The 21,445-nt window shown below is 48.4% G+C and overlaps 1 protein-coding gene across 2 annotated transcripts; it reads right to left on the reverse strand.

The window, feature by feature from the left end:
• Positions 1-128: 128 nt before the first annotated feature.
• Positions 129-14,026, reverse strand: Tsks (testis specific serine kinase substrate). Of its 2 annotated transcripts, none has more exons than XM_032893702.1 (11): positions 13,857-14,026; positions 13,304-13,526; positions 6,950-7,045; positions 6,703-6,786; positions 5,869-5,952; positions 4,985-5,271; positions 3,755-3,949; positions 3,217-3,390; positions 1,519-1,654; positions 433-557; positions 129-297 (listed from the first exon to the last, which is right to left on the reverse strand). In XM_032893702.1, exons 1-11 carry the CDS (start codon positions 14,024-14,026, stop codon positions 141-143), a joined length of 1,731 nt encoding a protein of 576 aa, XP_032749593.1. In that variant the 3' UTR covers positions 129-140. The 2 variants fall into 2 exon arrangements, with proteins under 2 accessions (XP_032749593.1, XP_032749594.1); XM_032893703.1 differs by having other exon boundaries at positions 5,869-5,979.
• Between the last annotated feature and the right edge of the window lie 7,419 nt (positions 14,027-21,445).

Here is a 21,445-nt window from a genome sequence, read left to right on the forward strand (position 1 = left end):
CTTTCCCATTTGGCTTTTAGGACAGGATGTCACTGTGTAACCCAGATCCCATGGAAATCTTGTTTCAGCGTCCACACCTGATGACTATGCTTTTTGATGCCAACTCAAGAGTCAGAATTCATGCCAGCATGAGAGGCCATTTATTGTTCAGAGCCTGGACCCCCACGTTTAGGGGGAGCCCCTCCAGTGCTTCCTCCCCCCATTGCCCCTGTGGACCCCTCAAGTGGCAGGTGGCTGAGTTGGTCGTGGAGGGAACACATCTTCAAATGCATATAGTCCAAAGTGGCCACCTTCTCCCTGCAATGATGACCAAGAGGGGATCAGTACTGTGGGGGGCCCAGCTGGGGGTAGGGTGGGTGAGAGGCAGGAGGAGGAGCCAGGCCCCATCCAGAGACCTCACCCTCCTCCCATGCCCTCTGCCTCCGTCCTCACTCCGGCTTCATCTTGTCCGTCAGCAGTAGGTTCTTGGCCCGAACGGCTTCGTCTTGGGCCAGCCGAAGGGTGGAGCTCAGGGCCTCTGCCCTGACGTGTTTGGCCAAGGCCTGGCGCTCCAGCTCCTGGGGAGAGGAGTGTAGGCGCCGCTGGGCTTACTGGACTGGGCTGGGGGTGGAGGGGGAGCTGGGTCGCGGAGGGCAAGGGGCAGGGTCCCACGGAGCCCGCATACCACCCAAAGTAACCCATCAGGCCTTGAGTTTGGGAATTAGCCCCGGGGAATTTCACAATTCACTGGTCTCCCCAACTCCATCTGGCAAGAAGCCTGTGAGTGTCCCTAATGCTCTGGCCTGTGTCCCTGCAAGCTGAATCACACCTCAAATACTGTCCCCTGGTGCCTGTGAATTTTCCTATATTTTGTGTATCCCAGCATCCTGTGGTGCCCTTCCACATCCCATAATTCTCAAGAAGACCTGCATCTGTGATGCCAGCATCGGTCACAAGAATGGTGCCTAGTGTTACAATGTTCTAATTCCCACAGTTTACCAGGCTCTCATATGTACTAGTGGGGCTGCAGCTCACTACAGTTCATATCCCATCATCCCTGAGGCCAAAATCCTATCATGCACTAACCTCCATATTCCCCAGTGCACCAAGCCTTGACCTCCCATGTATTCCTGGGCTGCTCAATCCCATCACTGCACAGGCCACTGGCTCTCCGTGTCCCACAATGCATCGGTCCTTACGTTCTAATAACTATAGGACTGTGGTTTATGTGGTACCCCAGTCTAGCATTAAGGGTCCCTCTGAGTCCAGTCACTTCCCTGAAGGGCTACAGAAAATCAGGCCCATGTTCCATGAGCTATAGAATAGACTCTGCCCCCCCATGTCCCGTGATATCCCAGACCCAGGATAAAGTGTCACTCCAGGGTGCAGAGTGACTGAGCTATAACCCAAGCTCTGTCTTGGCTGCACACAGGCAAAGCCTGCTGTTCCCATGCTGGCCTCCCCTTCCTGCCATAGGTTCCCCAAACCCTGCAAAACACAAAAGTAACATGGGTCATGGCAACCCATGGTCCCTGGTACCAGAATCTTCTTGTGTAGCCTCTGGCAACTGGGGCAGGCAGGAGCCAGACCCTTCTGCTTCACTTCGTCCACCAGTGGGGTCAGCGCACGTTCCAGCAGCTGCTGTAGGGACTCCGTGGATAACTGCTGCCCCTGGCTGTAAAGAATGGGCACCAGGTGGATGAGGCCCTGGACTAGGCTCCATCTGGCTGTTTTACTTTTTGTTTTTTGAGACAGGGTCTCTCTACATAGCCCTAGCTGTCCTGGAACTCATGTAGACCAGTCTGAAGTGGAAGTCACAGAGATGTCCTGCCTCTGCCTCCCGACTGCTGGAATTAAAGATGTGAACAAGCCAGGCCTGGCCCTGTTTCTTTAGACGCCTCATTAAACACCCTAACAGGCATTAGCCGCAGCATAAGTCAAACCTGACCCTATGTGGTACTGGAAACCCACTTCCGGCTCTTTCCACAACACATCCAGGTCTCACTTTGCGTGTGTGTATATGTGTGTGGAGATCAAAGGTTGATAATGTCTTGCTCAATCGACTCCAACTTATTGTTTTTAAGGTTTACTTATTAAGAAAAGTGTTCTGCCTGCATGTATGCCTGCAGGCCAGAAGAGGGCAGCAGATCTCATTATAGATGGTTATTGAACCGCTCTGTGGTGGCTGCCTGGGAATTGAACTCAGGACCTCTGGAAGAGCAGCCAGTGCTCTTAATCTCTGAGCCACCTCTCCAGCCTATTTTTTCATCTATGCATACGTGTGTGTGTGTGTGTGTGTGTGTGTGTGTGTGTGTGTGTGTGTGTGTGTGTGTGTGTGTGTGTGTGCAAGACATGCCTGCAGAGCACAGTAGGATTGGACTCCCCCAGCTCTGGTGTGATAAATGACTGAGTCACCTGATGTGGGTACTGGGACTCTGAAAGTGCAGTGTGGGCTCTTAACCACCTGAGCCATCTCTCCAGCCTTCTGCTTTTCTATTAAGATTTAGTTTATCTTTGTGTACCTGTGATGGAATGGCACCTGTGTACAGGTGCCGACTGAGGCCAAAAGAAGGCGTTGGATCTCCTGGAACTGGAATTACAGGCGGTGCTCAATTAGAGGCGTGCTCAAGCACGTTCAGCCCTACTATTTTTATTTTTGTTTTTTTGTTTTTTTTCAGATTTATTTGCTTATGTATATGGTTGTTTTGTAGGCCTGCATACCAGAAGAGGTCATTGGATCCCACAGGACTACAATTACAGATATTTGTGAACCACCATTGAACTCAGCACCTCTGGGAAAGCAGTTGGTGCTCGACTCCTCCGGCTACTCTCCAGCCTTCTACCTTACTTTTTAAGGCAGAGTCTAATTTTATAGTACAGGATCTGGAGTTCCTAGAGTCACTATACTGACCAGTACAGGGATCTCCTGTCTGCTTGCAAGGCAAACACTTTCCTAACTGAGCTACCCCTCTGTGCCCCTGGTATTATGTCACAGAGGACCCAGCCCTCCCACAGTGTGCTGGAAACGCACCAAGTCTCAAATACCAGTGCATCTAACCTTTGCCCTCTACAAGAAGCCAATTTTTACCATGTGGGAAGGGTAGAGAAGATATTCCCACAATGCAACAGGGCACTCGTTCTGCAGCCCACAGGAGCCTATCTCTCACAATGACACTGTCGATCAATCCTAAATGTGATCAATCCTAAATGTGGTGCAGTTGTTACCCCTCCCCATACCTGGCACATCGAGGACAGGGACCTTGGGCAGGACGATCCAAGTTCAAGACATGGTCAGGTCCCCTTCGGGAGTTTTGAAGTTGCCGTCCCAGCTCCTCCAGAATCGGTTTTACTGGGCCCAGTGCCTCCAGTTCGCTCCTCAGTGAAGCGACAGACACTGCTGACCTCTCCACCCTGAGGTAGGAGAGCAACCAATGTGGCTAACTTGGAATAGCCAGGACTATTCCAGCACCCGAAACCTATATACCTGCGGGGCCTGGCTCTGATGAGGATAGAAGCCAGGGCTTCTGCTAGTCAAATGCGCTACTGCTGAACCACACTCATTCCTTACTGGTGGATCTCAACTTCAAAGCCAAGCCCTTAATCCGGAGCAGGGGTGAGGGAGGGGCTCAGTTTGAGCCACACCAGCCTCTCACTGGAGAATCTAGGTCACTTAGCCCCCAGCTCAAGCCTCCTTCCTCAAGGATCCACCCTCCGGTTGGTTGCTTCCTCTCTCCCAAGGACCCCGCGCGCCCTCCAGCACCGGCTGAACCCTTACATAGTGCACAGCTCATCTGCTCGTCCTCGCAGCTCCTGCAAACCCCGTGCGGACTGTGCTTGTTCCCGCTGCGCCCGCTCCCATTGGCCCAGAAAGCCATCCAGACGGCCGCCCAGGCCTCCCAGCAACCTTAGGGCCTCCTGCACCGCCCCCTCCTCCTGATGCCACCGAGCTGCCAGCGAGGACACCTCCCTCCTGCGAGGATCAGAAGGGAAGAAAGGGTTGGGTATAGATTTGACTACGCCCTTGTTGACCTAGCCCCAAATAGATCACCGAATTATTTTTTCTTTTCTTTCTTTTTCTTTTTTTTAAAGATTTATTTATTATATGAGTACACAGTCGCTGCCTTCAGACACAGCAGATGAGGGTATCGGATCTCATTACAGATGGTTGTAAGCCACCATGTGGTTGCTGGGATTTGAACTCAGGACTTCTGGAAGAACAGTCAGTGCTCTTAACCACTGCGCCATCTCTCCAGCACCCCTTTTCTTTCCTTTTTGTTTTGTTTTAAAGACAAGGTCTGTTGCCGGGTTGTGGTGGTGCACACCTTTGATCCTAGAACTTGGGGGGCAGAGGCAGGCAGAGCTCTGTGAGTTTGAGGGCTAGCTTGATCTACAGAGTGAGTTCCAGGACAGCCAGGGCTGCACAGAGAAACCCTGTCTCAAAAACAAAAAAACAAAAAACAAACAAACAAAAAAAAACAAAAAACACAGTCTTGTCTATTGTAGTCCAGGTTGTGCTGATACTCTCTATGTAGACCAGGCTGGCATTGAACTCTGTCTCTCAGTGCTGCGATTAAGGGATTAAAGGCATGCACCACTCCCTGCCTCCCACCATTTTCCTTTTTTTTTTTTCCGGAGGAGCTGGGGACCGAACCCAGGGCCTTCCGCTTGCTAGGCAAGCACTCTACCACTGAGCTAAATCCCCAAGCCCCCCCTTTTTTGTTTGTTTGTTTGTTTGTTTGTTTTTGCTTTTCATTTTCCTTTTCTTGGTGTATTGGATTAGCTCGGTACCACATATGCTATCACCCAATCCTCATCTAGTGGGCTTCTGTGCCCAATCGCTTAGCCCCCTTAAGCCCCTCCCACATCAAGCTTTTCCAATTCTCATCCACTACAACCCGACTAGGATACACTCTGTCCCGCCCACCCAGCCTCGAAGCTCCTCCCAACTCCCGCCCTTTGCTCCACCTGGGTCCTGATCCACCCACCTCCTCCAGTCCCCGCCCACCTCAGCTCCTCTAGGCCGCTGGAGACCTTCTGCAACTCCTGCTCGCTCAGCGAGGGTCCCTCCCCTGCGCGGATTGCCATGCCCCAGCCATTGGAGGGCAGGCCTCGCGGCCGCGGGGGTTCCTCCGGGCTACCAGGAGGACCGGAGCAGCCCTGAATGGGAGTAGTAGGGCCTAGGCCATGCCGGGAGAGGCCAGCCTCTAGTTTTTGCTCCAGCTCCTGCAACTCGGCCTCCTGTCTCCGGGGCGTCTCATCCTGCAGTTGCTGCTGGAGGTATCTTAGCTTCTCCTGGGCAAGGGAGGACAATGAGTCAAGGTGATCGGCAACTTACCACCCGCAGCTAACTGCACTCCAGGGATCCCCGAGACTGCAAAGTAGTGTAGAGAGAGGATAGTTGGGAAGTACACTTGAAGTCTAACTGAACTCCTGCTTGTCTTTAGGAGGGGAGATAACATTTACTCTAAACTCTGCTAGCTGTTTCTACTGCTGCAGGCAACCTACCACTCTCGTCTCCTGTCCTGTCTGCCTCAGTCCCTGCCTCTTAGGGATCGCAACAAGCTTTCTCCAAGTTTTGTTGGAAAGTGAGCTAACAAGTCTTCATTCTAGACCCGGCCTACCCAGTCGTTTCAGGCTACACCCTTGACAAACTAAGCTTCCCCAGGCTCCACCCTGGTCACACCCAGCAAGCCCTATTTGGCTCCTCCCCTGGGCCCTCCCACTTTTGATATCCAACCCCTACAGCCAGGTCCCAAACCCAGCTCAGTTCACTGGAACATCTGCAGCCTTTACACCCCTGTCCTTGTCCACCATAGCTCCTCCAACCCCCATCCCGAGACTCCACCCAAATTTCTCACTAGCTTGGGACCCCCCTCCATACCCTCGTACCTCCAACAAGGCAGAGTTCTGCTTCAGGACATTGGTTTTGATTTCAGCGTCTTCCACTGAACGGGTCACCTTGCGGCAGTTCTCCTGGGTCAGGACATCAGGGCGGGGGCCCTACCTTCCCATTCCGGTTCTGCCCCCCACCTTCAGCCTCGTTTTTTGCATAGCATCTGCCCTATGTAGGACTCATCCACTTCCCAACCAAGCTTCCTTCCTAGCCAAGCCTGTACTGCACTACCCCGTTGATCATCCCCCTTCTCCTGTGCTCCTTTTGTTTTAAATTTTTAAATTAAAAAAAATTTTTTTTGAAAATGTCTTATGATGGTGGCGGTGGCAGCGGCAGCCATGGCAGCGGATGCCTTTAATCCCAGCACTCGGGAGGCAGACTCAGGTGGATCTCTGAGTTTGAGACCAGCCTGGTCTAGAGAGTTAGTTTCAGGACAGCCAGGGTTACACAGAGAAACCCTGTCTTGAAAAAAAAATTCGTATATGTATGGTGTTTTGCCTGTGTATATGTATATAAGTGTATGTGCAATAATGCGTGCAGTGGCCATGAAAGCCAGAAGAGAGTGACTTTTTTTTGGTAGCCATGAGAGGGTCTCATATACCCACCCCGCTTCCAACTCGTTATATATCTGAAAAGAATCTTGGACTTTCAAGTTCTGAAATCAGACGTGTATTCTACCCAACTCAGGCTTAATGCCACACTACGACTGAACCCGAGGTTTTCTGCACGCTAGGCAAGCATTCTACCAACTGAGCCACATCCCAAGCCCTCCGTGGTCTCTGCTTCTCTCATCCCTTTCTCCCCAACCGGTTCCTTCCACAGCGGCTCACCTTCAATTGACTGCAGTACCCCTCCAACTCTTCTGCCTCCTGCCGCCTTCTTTCCAGATTCTCACTCAGCACAGAGCACTCGCTCTTGACCATGGAAGGGAGGCAGGGTTAAAGTTTATACCGGGAGCAGCGTCTTAGCCTCCTAAGGGTTGGGCATGCGCAATGGAGAAAGGTGGCTACAAGCCAGGAACTTAGTTCTGGAGGAAGAGGCCACAGGCAAGGGTATAGGGATCCTCCCGTAGCCTACCTGCAGTGTCTGAACATGCTGATTAACCCGCGTGGTCTTTTCCTTCAAGCTGGTGATGGAGTCTTTGGCACGTACCAATCCACTGTTGACCCCACTCTGGTGAAAAACGGGAGAGTTCAACACCAAGAAAATTCTAGAGGTAGCAGGCTGTGTTTTCAGTTTGGTTTTGTTCTAGATGGGTTTGTGGCTTTGGGCAAAAGGTGGCATCCTCGAATTTAGTCCCTTGTTTTGTAAAGCCAGAAGGAGACTAATATTCCTCACAGTGCGCTGGGACAAGTAAGAGGGGAAGACAGTTTCAAGAAAATGCCTAGGTTTTCCCCGTTGGAGGTGAGGGTATGGCTCAATGGTAAAGCCACTCCTTGGAATCCCCCAGTGAGGGGCTGGGGTGTGACTCAACGACAGAGTACTTGCCTGCATGCACAAGACCGTGGGTTCCAGATGCAAACGTGTACCCACAAAATCCCTCCTCCTTTCCTGTCCTCCCACTCTCTGAAGTATAAAGTGACAATCATCTTGGATCATCAGATAGAGACCATGAGATCTGTCTAAGTAGCTGTGGCATAGAGACTCTACCCTCTCTTTAAAAACAAAAACAAGGGCTGGAGAGATGGCTCAAAAGTTAAGAGCAGCAGCAGAGCCCTTCCAGAGGGCTTGAGTTCAATTCCCATCTATGACATGGCTCATAACCATTTATAAAGAGATCTGGTGCCCTCTTCTGGCATGAAGACATACAGGTAGAACACTGTATACTTTAAAAATAAATCTTAAAAAAAAAAAAGAAAAAAAAAGAACCAAACCAAAACTACGATAATAACAAGTTTCTTTGACTGTAAAATGAAGAAAACATATTTCTTTTGTAATGAAGACATTGTTTTAAGGTCTGTCAGTGGCTAGGCATGTGACACACCTTTAAGCCAGAAATCAGGAGGCAAAGTAAGGTCTACATAGTGAGCTCCAGGGCCTCCAGACATTTTTTTAGGGGGGGGGGTGTTAAGACAGTTTCTTTGTGTAGCCCTGGCTGCCCTGGAACTTGCTCTGTAAATAGACTGGCCTTGAACTCAGATCTGCCTGCCTCTGCCTTCTGCGTGCACACAGCACTACTGCCGAGCTGTGAGAATTCATGGGTGCGGTGGGCCAGGTATGGAGACACACATCTGTTGTCTGGGAGGTTGAGGAATGTTCTGAGGAATGCTGGCTCCCAGGTCGTGAGCATCTGTGTAAGGAGAAGCAGCCTCTATGGCCAAAAGCCTAGGTCTCCACTCAGAAGCCAGAAAGGAGTTGAGTCAGGGCAATGTCTTGGGGCATCTTCCAACCCTAGCCAAGCCATCAAAAGAATTCAGCCCTGGCCAAAACGTTGACTGCACACTGATCCCATCAGATATGTATAGCACTAATCGTAATAGCGACTGCATGGACCTCTCACCAGAGGCCTACGGTCCTCACAGAAGCGATCGCACCCCATATCCATGGATGTGATTTCTACCGCAACCTCATTCCACCCAAAGGTTAAGTCCTGGATGAAATGCCAACCATATTCTCACCCCATCTGAGGACTATGGCCAGGGACAAAATATTAACCCGCTCTGGCAGAAATGTTGACTGTACCCTGTCATGGCCCTGTGCCACACCTTCCAACTTAGCCATTCCCCGATGGTCTGCGTGAAGTGTCAGGACAACTTTCAAAAGCATTAGATCATATGCAAATGACTTTCTGAACCGGAGACTCAGGAGTCTGCCGTAGGGAGCTCTTTGGGAGACTTAGAACATTTACCCTGGGCCAGCTCATTTTACTTCCCCGGGTGACTTTGGGGAGAGCATCACAGCCGGGTGTACCTCAGTTTTCCTTCCTGTGCAATATAGCTGTGACTGGTAGCCACCATCACAAGATGACTGATTCAAATTATGGGAAGGGGTACTCGGGGTCCTTGGAGGAGAGAGGAGAAGGCAGGCAGCTGAAGAGTTACACACAGGTGAGGAAGCCGTGTTCTGCCATGAGCTACCACTGTGCTCTACAGCCCCTGACAGCATGATCCTGCCTGGAGCCTCTCTGTTACCCTTCCCTGAAAGTGGGAGATAAGGCTACATAGCTATGATAGTAAGGGATGGCCATATGGCTGGATCTATAGCCACAGGGTGATCAATATCTTGATTGATAAACCTAGTGACCCATGTTGGCATGGCGGTGGATGCAGGACGGTCAGAAGAAGTTCAAGGCAGTCCTCCAGTACAGAGTGACTCTGAGGGCAGTAGCCCAGTTGGGAGTGCTCGCCGGACACACACAAAGGGCTGGGTTCCATTTCCAGTCTTGTACAGACCTGGCGTGGTGGTGCACACCTGCGCTCTCGAGGTGGAGGCAGTGTGATTAGGAGTTCAAGGTCATCCTTGGCTACAAAGAGAGTTTGAAGCCAACCTAGGATGCATGAGGCTCTGTCTGAAAAAAAAATCAAGGGACACAACACAGCAAGAGTTGGCAATGGTGGTGCATGCCTGTGGCCCCAGCGCTTAGACACCGAGCAAAGAGGACTGTGCATTCCAGGCCAGCTCTATAATGAGATCTCTACCCCAGAGTAAAATAATGAAGATGGCATAGTGTGTCCAGGAGGGACTAAGGAGCCACCACAGAATGGGATAAGTGTGTCAGTGTGGCCTTCACTGCTGTCATTCATCTCGTGACCACCCAAGAGCACCACCGTCTCCGCACAGCATTTCTGTCTCCAGAGAAACTAGGAGTGGACACCGACGGTGACCGGTCACCATGGTCCTCTGGGGCTCTGCTGTCTGTCTGTGTCCTTCTGGGTCTTGGTCTCTGCCCTTCTATCTCTGTCTCTATCATTCTCTCTCTCTCTCTCTGAGACTCTGTCTCTTTCCCTCTGCTCTCTGCAGCCCCCTGATGTGATCACGAGTTCCTTGTCAGAGAGGAGGAAGCTGCAGTAAGATGCTTGAGGCCCACACATGCTCACGAAGCTTTCATCCTTAAAGCCCGAAAATCCCACAGCCCAGAGCTGATTGGATGTCATCGGTCCTCGGAGGACACGGAGGACATGTTCATAGCTCTTCAGGGAGGCATCAGGCTCTAGGCTCACATGAGAACCACTGGAAGGCACTGGGGTGGGGGAGGAGGGAGGTCTGAGTCTATTCTGTGCCTGGTTTCCTATCCAGTACTAGCCCCACTGCTTCTGCCTCCTCTCCCCTGCACATACTGCAGGGAAGTCTTGGGGAAGGAAGGAGTTTTCTTTGGTACTAAACCCAGCAGCCTTCTAATTTAGCCTCTGGGTCTTAACAAACACTCCAGAGCCTTTTGACCTTGGGAATGACTCTGCCTTCTATAACCTGGTTAATTTTCTCTTTATCTTTAAACTGGGTCAATATACCAACTCCCTTACAGATGCTCTGATAGGGGGAGGTGACATCACCCGATATAGCACACAAGAGGATAGCAGCAAATGGATTGCTTCTCCTTTCCCTACTGAATCCACAAGGACTCCCTATGACCCCTTGGGACAATACCCATGCTTTGCAGCCTATGTGGGCAGTGTCCAGCCCCATCTTTTCCATACACCACAGCCCTGTCCCTTCCTTCCCAGACTCTTTTCAGTCCCTGTGGCTTTGCACATGCTGCTCCTGGTGGTTGCAACACCTTTCCCTGGTTTTCTACAAGGAGAATACATTATTTCAGCTTCAAGTTTCAGCCTATGTTCTCTTTTCTGCAAAGCCACGTTGACTACTCTTCTTCAGGGTGTCCAGTGTCCTTTACTGTCCCCGACAGTGCAGATTATCACCCCAACCCTCTTTGTGACTCCCTAAGCTGCTCTGTGACCTTGCTTGTGCTACTTAACCTCTCTGGGCCTCCAGAGCTTCATCAACAGAGAAACGATGCTCAATACTGACAGAAATAACTATTCCTGCTGACAGTATTTGGGGCTGTGGGCTGGCTGCCACACCCAGGCTCAGGCATGAGTGAATAGACTTCCCCTTCCTTCTAAGGACAGCCTCTGGAGATGGGCCTAGCTTTCTGTCTTGGAATCTGCTATTTCGTACGGCCTATGTCTTCATTAAATTGTTTCTCACAGTGGGACATGTTCTCTGCTCTCCAAGACTCACAGACTACGATTGAATCTCTAGCAGATTCTGCTTTAGATTTCTTTCCTTAAGATGTAGCCGAGGGGTTGGGGATTTAGCTCACTGGTAGAGCGCTTGCCCAGCAATCACAAGGCCCTGGGTTCAGTCCCCAGCTCCGAAAAAAAGAAAAGAAAAAAAAAAAGATGTAGCTGAGGCTGGCCTCCAAGTTGCAGCCTGGTTTTGCCTTCCAAATGCTGGGATTCAGGGTTTGAGACACCATGGCTGTCATTTATATATTTCCCTCATTTATTTACCGTCTCAGCACTTAGATGCCAGGGCATGTGTGAGGAGATCAGAGGACACCTCACAGGAGCTGGTTCTCTCTAACATGTGGGCTTCTAGGACTGAACGAAGGTTGTCAAGCTTCGAAGCACCCACTGAACCATCACACTGACCTGTATACAGTGTTTAACATCTCAAACAATGACATCATCCTGTCCTGGTCACCTTCACAAGATGACCTCCCAATCTCCCAGCTCAGGCCTTCTTGTGCCCCATCTCCAGGCAAGGTAGGCTGAGGCTTGTGAACCTTAGATAGCTCAAGATAGACCTGTTCAGTAAGGCAGAAGCTACAGAAAGCAGATCTGAGGTGATGAGATGGCCTACTGGTTGAATATGACCTGAGTTTGATCCCAGACCCATTCAATGAAGGGGAGCTTCACTAAGTTGCCCTCTCGTCTCATTTGTGTATAGCATACATGTGCCCCACCTCACACAGAAGCATAAATGTAACTTTAAAAAAAAAAAGAAAGAAAAGGCCTAGTGGCTAAGAGCATTGGCTGATTTTGCAGAAGACGAGGTTTGGTTTCCAGAATCCACTTAGCAACTCAATATCATCTGTATCTCCAGTTTCAGGAGGATCTGACACCCTCTTCTGGTCTCCCTGGGCAACACACACACACACACACACACACACACAGAGAGAGAGAGAGAGAGAGAGAGAGAGAGAGAGAGAGAGAGAGAGAGAGAGAGAGAGAGAGAGGCTATGCCTTTAGACCCAGCACTTGAGAGGCAGAGGCATGCAATTTCTGTGAGTTCAAGGTCAACTGATCTACAGAATGAGTTATAAGACAGCCAAGGCTACACGGAGAACTCCTGTCTTAAAAAACCAGGAGGGGGCGGGCAGACAAGCTGACTCAGCAGGTAAAGGGTGAAGCACCTGGCCTCAAGACCAGAGTTCTGACCTTGGGTTCCACATCATGGAAGGAAAGAACCTACTGGTCCAAGCTATCCTCTGATCTCCACAAATGCATTGTGGGGCCGAGCCCCTCCCCAAACCACCTAAAGAACCAATTCAGAAGTCAGAAAAAAAAACCTTTCTTAGCAACCTTCAGAGATATAACCTGAGAGATCCCAGAATGGACTGTATGGCTGATGCTGGAACACTTCATTGGAATTCTCCCTTGGTAAGGCAATACTCACACTTGAGTGGATCTTGTTTTCCCTTTGAGCACCCCTCCTCCTAACTGGCATAATTAAAGTCTGTATTAAATGTTTCTAATGAAACCTCTGGCTCTGCCACATAAACCCACTAGTTCTGTTTTGTTTTTTGTTTTGTTTTGTTTTGTTTTCTACACAGAAGCCTCAAACCTCAGTTTGGCCTGAGTCAGGCCCCTGGGAGACCAAGAAAATACCTCAGTCTGGGTGTGGTGGTACATGTCTTTAATTCTAGCCAGAGGCAGGAGGATTTCTGTGAGTTCCAGGCCTGTCTGGTCAACATATAGAGTTGCAGACCAGAGTTACATAATAAGATCTTCTCCCCAAAACAAAGTCAACAGCAAAGATAATGCTTCGAGCAGCTGAGGTGACAGTGTGGAGTTGTCTCTTCCCTACCCCTGACATCTCAGGCTTTCAAGGGAATATTTATCAAAAGCTGGGTGTGTGGATTCAGGCCTCTCATCCATCCCAGCTACTTGGAAGGCTGAGGCAGGAGGCCTGCAAATTCAAGGCCAGACTGGACTAAGAAGTGAGACCCCGTCTAAAGAGTAAATAAATGACAAGGTTTGTGTGACTCAATGGGGCCAGTGTATTCTCTCTTGCGTTGTTCAGAATGAAACCCAGGGCACTTGCTAGCCAAATGCTCAACCGCTGAGCTGTACCCCTACTCCCAGGAGACATTTCCTGATATGGTTATTAAAGCCTGTCTTCAGGTCGCAGTGACTGTAACTTCTCCTAAACTAGATTGGACCTCCATCGAGTAGACCGTGGCCCACCACCCGCATGTCATCTGCTCACCAGTAGTTCTGTGATGTCAGGGTCCTCTGGAGCCCAGGGTGTTGTAGGGGAAGCAGGTGGCCCTGGCAGTGCCAGTGTACCGCTGTCCTCTGTGGTCGAGTCTGTACCGGAGGAGTCGGGCTCCATGGCAGCCAGGTTGAGCAAGGACACGTTGGTGCAGGCTGAGGACCGCTTGAGGTTCAGGCACCAGTGCATCGGCTCGTGGGACATCCGGGGCTCCACCCTGCAGATGATCCAGGAGACAGTGGGGACATGGGGGTGGGGGGTCCAGAGGGCGGGCCTTATGCTCTCAACAACACAGCACCTGCACCGTCTGATGCCATTGACCTCCTGCTTCCTTGATTTCTTCATCTACCATTTCCCTGCTGCCTTTCAGCCCCGCCCCCGCCCCATGCTCGCTTCCTTCCATCACTTTCCCTGACTCTCCCCTCAACCCACACTACCTTCTTCCCCTACCGCCTCTGTAATGTCCTCTTCCTCGTCTCTCTTTGCCCTCAGCATCCATGCTTTGCTGGGCACTAGACTTATCATCAACAGGGTGCAGGAAACCCACCCATGGAAGGACACGGCCTTCTTTTTCTTTGTTATCCCCTTGGCAGGGCTGGTCACCCCCCCGGGAGCTTCCGGGACCAGCTGGGCGCGGCTCTCCACCCCCGCAGGTGGGTCCCCCGCTTCGTGGATCTCTTTGGATTGCCAGATTGTCTTCACCACCACGCTTGCCATGGCGCGGGGGGGCCTGCTCCCAGGGGGAGACTCACCATCTACTCTGCCCGCCCCCCCCTGGTGGTCAGGGTCTCTAGCTCCTGGCCTGGGTCACAAAGGGCCTAACCACTGGGTCACAGAGAGGGGTATGGGAGAGAACAGATCCTGGCTCGGCTCTCCCCTGTAGAACTCAGTGGACTCTTCCAGCCCTGGCTTTGATTGTACAGCTCCCTCGATCCAGCCTAGAGCACACAGTGGACTGGGCTTTTTTTGGTTCTCCAGCCCCTTTTTTTGGCTTGTCTGTCTTTTTTTTTAAAGATTTATTCATTTATTATATATAAGTACACTGTAGCTGTGTTCAGACACACCAGAAGAGGAGAAGAGGGCATCAGATCCCATTACAGATGGTTGTGAGCCACCATGTGGTTGCTGGGAATTGAACTCAGGACCTCTGGAAGAGTAGTTGGGTGCTCTTAACCGCTGAGCCATCTCTCCAGCCCTTGGCTTTTCAAGACATGTTTTTCTGTGTAGCCCTGACTGTCCTGAGTGCTGGATTAAAGGTGCGCAAAAATAAATAAATAAATAAATAAATAAATAAATAAATAAATAAATAAAGAATCCAGGGGGCTGGAAGGATGGCTTAGCAGTTAAGAACACTGATTGTTGATACAGAAAATGTGAGGTTGGGGATTTAGCTCAGAGGTAGAGCGCTTGCCTAGAAGCGCAAGGCCCTGGGTTCGATCCCAGCTCCGAAAAAAAAAAAGAAAAAAAAAAAAAAAAAAAAAAGAAAAGAAAATGTGGTACATCTACACAGTGGAATACTACTCAGCTATCAAAAACAATTACTATGAAATTCATAGGCAAATGGAACTGGAAAATATCATCCTGAGTGAGGTAACTCAATCACAGAAAAACACACATGGTATGCACTCATTGATAAGTGGATATTAGCCCAAATGCTCGAATTAACCTAGATACACAGACCACATGAAACTCAAGAAGGATGACCAAAATGCGGATGCTTCACTCCTTCTTTAAAAGGGGAACAAGAATACCCTTGGGAGGGAATAGGGAGGCAAAGATTAAAACAGAGGCAGAAGGAACACCCATTCAGAGCCTGCCCATACATATACAGTCACCAAACTAGATATACAGTGGCCCATACATATACAGTCACCAAACTAGATAAGATGGATGAATCGAAGAAATGCAGGCTGACGGGAACCAGATGTAGATCTCTCCTGAGAGACACAGCCAGAATATGGCAAATACATAGGCGAATGCCAGCAGCAAAACCGAGAACAGGAGGCCCGTTGAAGGAATCAGAGAAAGGACTGAAAGAGCTTGAAGGGGCTTGAGACCCCATATGTACAATAATACCAACCAACCCTAAGCAACTACCAAAAGACTATACATGGACTGACCCTGGACTCTGACCTCATAGGTAGCAATGAATATCCTAGTAAGAGCACCAGTGGAAGGAAGCCCTTGGTCCTGCCAAGACTGAACCCCAGTGAATGGGATTGTTGGGAGGGGGCGGTAATAGGGGGAGGGTGGGGAGGGGAACACCCATATAGAAGGGGAGGGGAAGGGGTTGGGGGATGTTTGCATGGAAATGGGGAAAGGTAATAACAATTGAAATGTAATTAAGAAGTACCCAATTTAATAAAGATGGAGAAAAAACAAACAAACAAAAAAACTGATTGGTTTTCCAGAGGTTCTGAATTCAATTCCCAGCAACCACACAGTGGCTCACAACCATCTGTAATGGGATCTGACCCCCCTCTTCTGGTGTGTTTGAAGACAGTGACAGTGTACTCATATACATAAAATATCTTTAAACAAAAAGAAAAGAATCCAGGGTGCTGTAGCATTGGGTCAGTGTCTTAGGAGTACTTGCTGCTGCTAAACATCTATAACTCCAGTCACAGAGTATTGGGACCCTGGTGACCTCCTCTGGCCCCTGAGAGCACCAGGCACACAAGGTGGTGTACAGACAGATGTGCAAGCAAAATACTCATATACGTGAAACAAAAATAATGAAATCTCAAAGAAAATTTGCTGGGTGATGGTGGTGCATGCCTTTAATCCCTCAGAGACAGAAGCAGGTAGATCTCCCAGTTCAAGGTCAGCCTGGTCTGTGGAGTGAGTTGGAAGAGTGAGTTCCAGGATAGCCAGAGCTACACAGAGTATAATCCTGTCTCAAAAACCCAGAAAACCCAATAAACAAATAACAAAAACAGATAATGTAAGAGTGGGGGAGAGAATGAGTATCTAGGGCTGGGAGATTGCTCAGTGTGTAAAGGTGCTTGCCACCAAGCCTGACAGGCTGAGTTCAATCCCCCCTGGACCCACATCTCAAAAAGAAAAGCTACACATTGTGATGCTTGAATTTCCAGCACTAGAAAGGTACAGACAGACAGATCCCTGGGGTTTACTGGCCAAATCAGGGAACTTCAGGTCACGAGAGACTCCATCTCAAAAACAAAAACAAAAACAAAACAAAAACCAAACAACCAACCAAACAACAACAACAAAACCCTGAAGAGGTGGACAGTGACTGAGGAATGTATTCTGGCCTCTACACATGCCCACACACATGCATGTACACCCATGTAAACATGTAAACACAGATGAATACTGGTATCTTACGGCAATCAGGAAGATCAAGAGTTTAAGGTTGGTCCTGGCCACACAGCAAGTCTGGGACCAGTCTGGGAAGATGGAGGCAGGAAGACCATGAGTTCAGAGCCATCCTCAGCTACATTAGAGTTTGAGGCCAACCTGAATGTCATGGAACAGTTCTTGAGATGGTATTTGAGTATGCAGGATTAAATAAAATGTATAGATGGTCCTCGTGATATGTAGCTTTTAATTTAATTATTTTTATGCATGGGTGTTTTTCCTGCATGTACATCTGTTGATAGCATGTGTGCCAAGTGCCTGGTGAGGCCAGAGGAAGGTGTCAGCTCCCTGGGATTGGAGTTGCAGATAGGTGTTAGCTGCTGTGTGGGTGCTGGGAATCAAACCCCAGTTCTCTGGAAAGGTAGTCAGTGCTCTTAACAACGGAAACATCTCTCCAGGCAGTTTGCTTGATTTTTAAGACACTCTCACTGTGTAGTCCTGGTTGGTCTCAGATTCACAGAGATATGCCTGTGTGCTCATATAAATGAAATAAATAATCTTTATACAGTATACTCATAAAATAAAGGAATATCCACTCCTTCCTCCTGTGCTGTTTCCTTCTTTGAAATCAAGTGTCCCATTCTGCCTAGCCCCAGGTCTGGCTGCCACTCGTAGCTGTCTTTTGCTACTTTGTGGGTTCTTCTTTCTTCTCCCCTTCCCACCCCTTTTCTATTCTTTCAACCACCTAACACTAGAGAAGAGGGGAAAGGAAAGAGATCCCTGAATAAAGGGTAGGAAAGAGGTAACGATATCATTAGACTATTTCCTGCTGATTAGGGGTGTTCCTTAGGGGCAAGTTTGATTTTTGCCTTCAGGATATCTAACTCTTTCTTCTTGTTGTTTCTTCTATGTACACAACAACTTAACAAACCATGACCACCAACAAACAACAAACAACTCACTTTGCCTCTCAGGGACCTAGCATTGATACACACTCTAACCCCCAATCCCCACCCCAGAATTCCAGACATCATGCAATGGAAAAAAAACTATCTGCAGCTGGCAAAATCACTCCCCTGCTAGAGCACAAGGCAAATCATAATCAGCTGCTGGGGACAGTCTGAAGCAGCACCATGTCCCAAACCTGGGATTAAAAACAAAAGCATGTTTGATTTAAAAAAAAAAAATATATATATATATATATATATATATATATATATTGTCACTGTCTTCAGACACAGTAGAAGAGGGCATCAGATCTCATTACAGATGGTTGTGAGCCACCATGTGGTTGCTGAGAATTGAACTCAGGACCCCTCTGGAAGAGCAATCAGTGCTCTTAATCACTGAGCCATCTCTCCAGCCCACAAAAGCATATTCTTATAATTCTTTTTTTAAAAACTTATTCACTTTATATCCAGTTCACTGCTCTGCTCCAAGTCACCCCTTCCCACAATCCTGTGGGTTTTTGTTTTTGTTTTTTAAGAAACCAAAATTGCAAAATCCTCATTACACTAGGCCCTAGCCCTGAGCTCTCTTTATAAGCCAACAGAATCTATTCTTTGGGAAGTTCATGGATGGGGTTGGAAACAGGGTTTCTCTGTGTAGCCCTGCCTGACCTGGAACTCTGCCTCTGCCTCTGCCTCTGCCTCTGCCTCTGCCTCTGCCTCTGCCTCTGCCTCTGCCTCCTGCCTCCTGCCTCTGCCTCTGCCTCTGCCTCTGCCTCTGCCTCTCTGCCTCTGTGTCTGCGTCTGCGTCTGAGTCTGAGTCTGCGTCTGCCTCTGCCTCTGCCTCTGCCTCTGCTCTCTGCCTCAGGGGTGCTGGGATTAATGACATGCACCAACACCACCTGGCCTAAGAATTCATTCTTATTGTAAAGTTGACAGATGCTTTGCTACTTTGCAAGGGAACTGCAGTGTAGCCATCCCAATAGCTTCATTATGAGAATTGTCGTGTGAAAACCCCTTCCTAATGTTTTACTCTGCTTAAATGTATAAGAAGAGGGGTTGGGGATTTAGCTCAGTGATAGAGCACTTGCCTAGCAAGCGCAAGGCCCTGGGTTCGGTCCCCAGCTCCGAAAAAAAGAACAAAAAAAAAATGTATAAAAAGACTACACTCTAAGGTCAGTCCCTAGATGGCATGAGCCAGAGCCTGCAAAGATGGTACTATCTTTAGTCTCATTCTTCACCTCACCAATTGATTATCTCTCTAGTGGCCATTAAGCTTGTGAGTGTCAGGGTGTCTCTGAAAGTCATCCTCAGAATTAGTGTTATAATGCTGATTGCAGGGATTCATTGACTCATCTCTGTTGATTGACAGTAGGGTTGTCCAATCAAAGTATAATGAGAGGCACTTGTGTAACTTCTATCTATACCTGCCAGGCACCATGAGGTCTGGCAGCCATTGGAAGACATTAGCACACTGTACCATCCCAAAGCAACCACTCTACATACTGGTATACCTCCCAGATGGGGGGTTACAGGAAATAGCCGGAGAGGTTCTCAAGCCTGGGAAATGACCTAGACTCAAAATTCCAAGACAGCTAGGACAGGGCTGTCTTCCCAACTACTCAGGAAATTGTAGTAGGAGGATTGCAATGAGTTTGAGTCCATTCTAGGCTATGTAGTGAGATCTTTTCTCCAAACAAACTGGCCAGCAAGATGGCTTAGTGGGTATGCAGGTGCTTGCTGTCAAGAGTGATCACCTGTGTTTGACTCCAACCACAACCTAGAGAGTAGAAGAGAAGCAGTTCTTACTAGTTGTTCTCTGGCCTCCATACTGTGGATGGTCACATACATGTACTAAATATATTTTTTAAAGATTTATTTATTTTATATATGTTAGTGCACTGTCTCTGTCTTCAGACGCTCCAGAAGAGGTCATGGGATCCCATTCCAGATGGCTGTGAGCCACCATGTGGTTGCTGGGAATTGAACTCAGAATCTCTGGAAGAGCAGTCAGTGCTCTTAACCACTGAGCCATCTCTTTAGCCCCTGATTATTTTTTTTTCAAGAGATCAGCAAAAAGTTTATTGAGGCTGCTACTGCTGGGATATCCTCTACTTTGTTCCCAGAGAGGATTATCCTGTTTTTGTTTGTTTTGTTCATTTCTCTTTTTCTTCTTTAAAAGGTTGGGAGAATGGCTGTGCAACTGGAAAAATTGCAGGTGGGAAGGGAGGGGGCTGAAAAACAAAAAATAGCTGAAATGGGAAAACAAAAGGTGTAGCTTTGCATTCTTTTTTCTGAAGTTGTTGCAGAATTCGCTGCACCTGAAAAAACTGCTGGTGGAAGAGGAAGCCCTGGAGAGGTGAGGAGCACTGGGAAAAGGGAGAACAAAAAGGCTCAGTCCCAGTGACTGAGCAAGAGACTGGGAGTTCTCCAAGGAGGAAAGAGGAAAAGAACCTGGGTTCAAGGGCAGTAGGATCAGAGAGAAGCTGAAAAGGCTGGAGGACAAGCTGATGAAACAGCCGATTTAGAGAGAAAGGGTTAATCTCAAACCAACCCCAGGGGTTAAGAGATGACCTTTCTGTTTTCTCAGTAGCATTTGCCTGTGAATGCTGTGGAGAAAGGTAATGATGTCCTAAAGAAGTAATAAGTCTAAGGCAACTTAAAGGGGTCATGATTTTATATAGGATGCACTCCCCTTATGTGAAACAAATTCTAAATAACTGGGCCACTCAAAATAAATCATTCCCTAAGGCTGGAATGGTTTGATGAAAGCTGTACTAGAAGCCGGTCTGCAGTTGCAATGGTTAAAGTGGGGGGAAAGAGCTGTGAATATTGGACAGTAAAATAGAGGGGAATGAATGTAGCAGAAGACCAGTTGCTGGGTGACTGTTATCAATGTTATAAAACAACTATTGGGGTTTATGGCTCTTTGTCCACAGAGATAGTAGGGATGGTCTTGGGAAGGAGTAAATTGACTTCCCAAAGATGCATTGTGCATCCAGGAATTATAGATGAAGACTTCAAAGGAGAAATCAATATTAGTGCCTATGTAAAAAGAGGGGTGGATGCACTTAACCTAGGTGATAGGACTGCTCAGCTGCCATTGTTTCCCTACATCAAAAGCAAAGCTGTTCCTGTGGGAAGAACAAAAGGGTTTGAAAGTCCTAGAAAATGTGTGTTCTGGAAAACAATAGTTAATGATCAGAGGCCAAAATTGAAATTGCAAGTAAATGATATTGAAATAGAAGGTTTGGTGGACACGGGAGCTGGTGTAACTATCGTTCACAAAAGTTTGTTTTTAAAAGATTTACTTCATGTATGAGAGTACACTGTCGCTGTCTTCAGACACACCAAAAGAGGGCATCAGATCCCATTACAGATGGTTGTGAGCCATCATGTGGTTGCTGAGAATTGAACTCAGGACCTCTGGAAGAACAACCTGTGCTCTTAACCACTGAGCCATCTCTCTAGCCCCTTTATAAAGCTTTGTGTAAAAGTCTTTATACCCAATTTCTAGGAATTGGAAAGCTATCTGAGGTAAAACAAAGCATGAGGCAGGCTAAATGTGTGGGACTGAAAGGTCAAATCAAAAAGTTAGGACTTTATGTGGCTGACATATCCACAAGTTTATGGGGAAGGGATCTTTTACAATAGTGGGGTGCTCAGATTAACATTGCTGCAATACCAGGGACAGCCTATGATGAAATAAGGGGTGAAATGGTAGATGCTCCTTAGGAAAGTATTGATATATGTCATCAAAAGCAAAGCCTGTGCCAATTGTCCAAACAGAGGGCATAACCGAGATTGAGTTTCCAAATTTATAACGGAGGTGATGCTAAAGCACTAAGGACCCTACTCTTTTTTGCTG

This window comes from Rattus rattus, chromosome 2, assembly GCF_011064425.1.
Source record: "Rattus rattus isolate New Zealand chromosome 2, Rrattus_CSIRO_v1, whole genome shotgun sequence".
Classification (NCBI taxonomy): domain Eukaryota; kingdom Metazoa; phylum Chordata; class Mammalia; order Rodentia; family Muridae; genus Rattus; species Rattus rattus.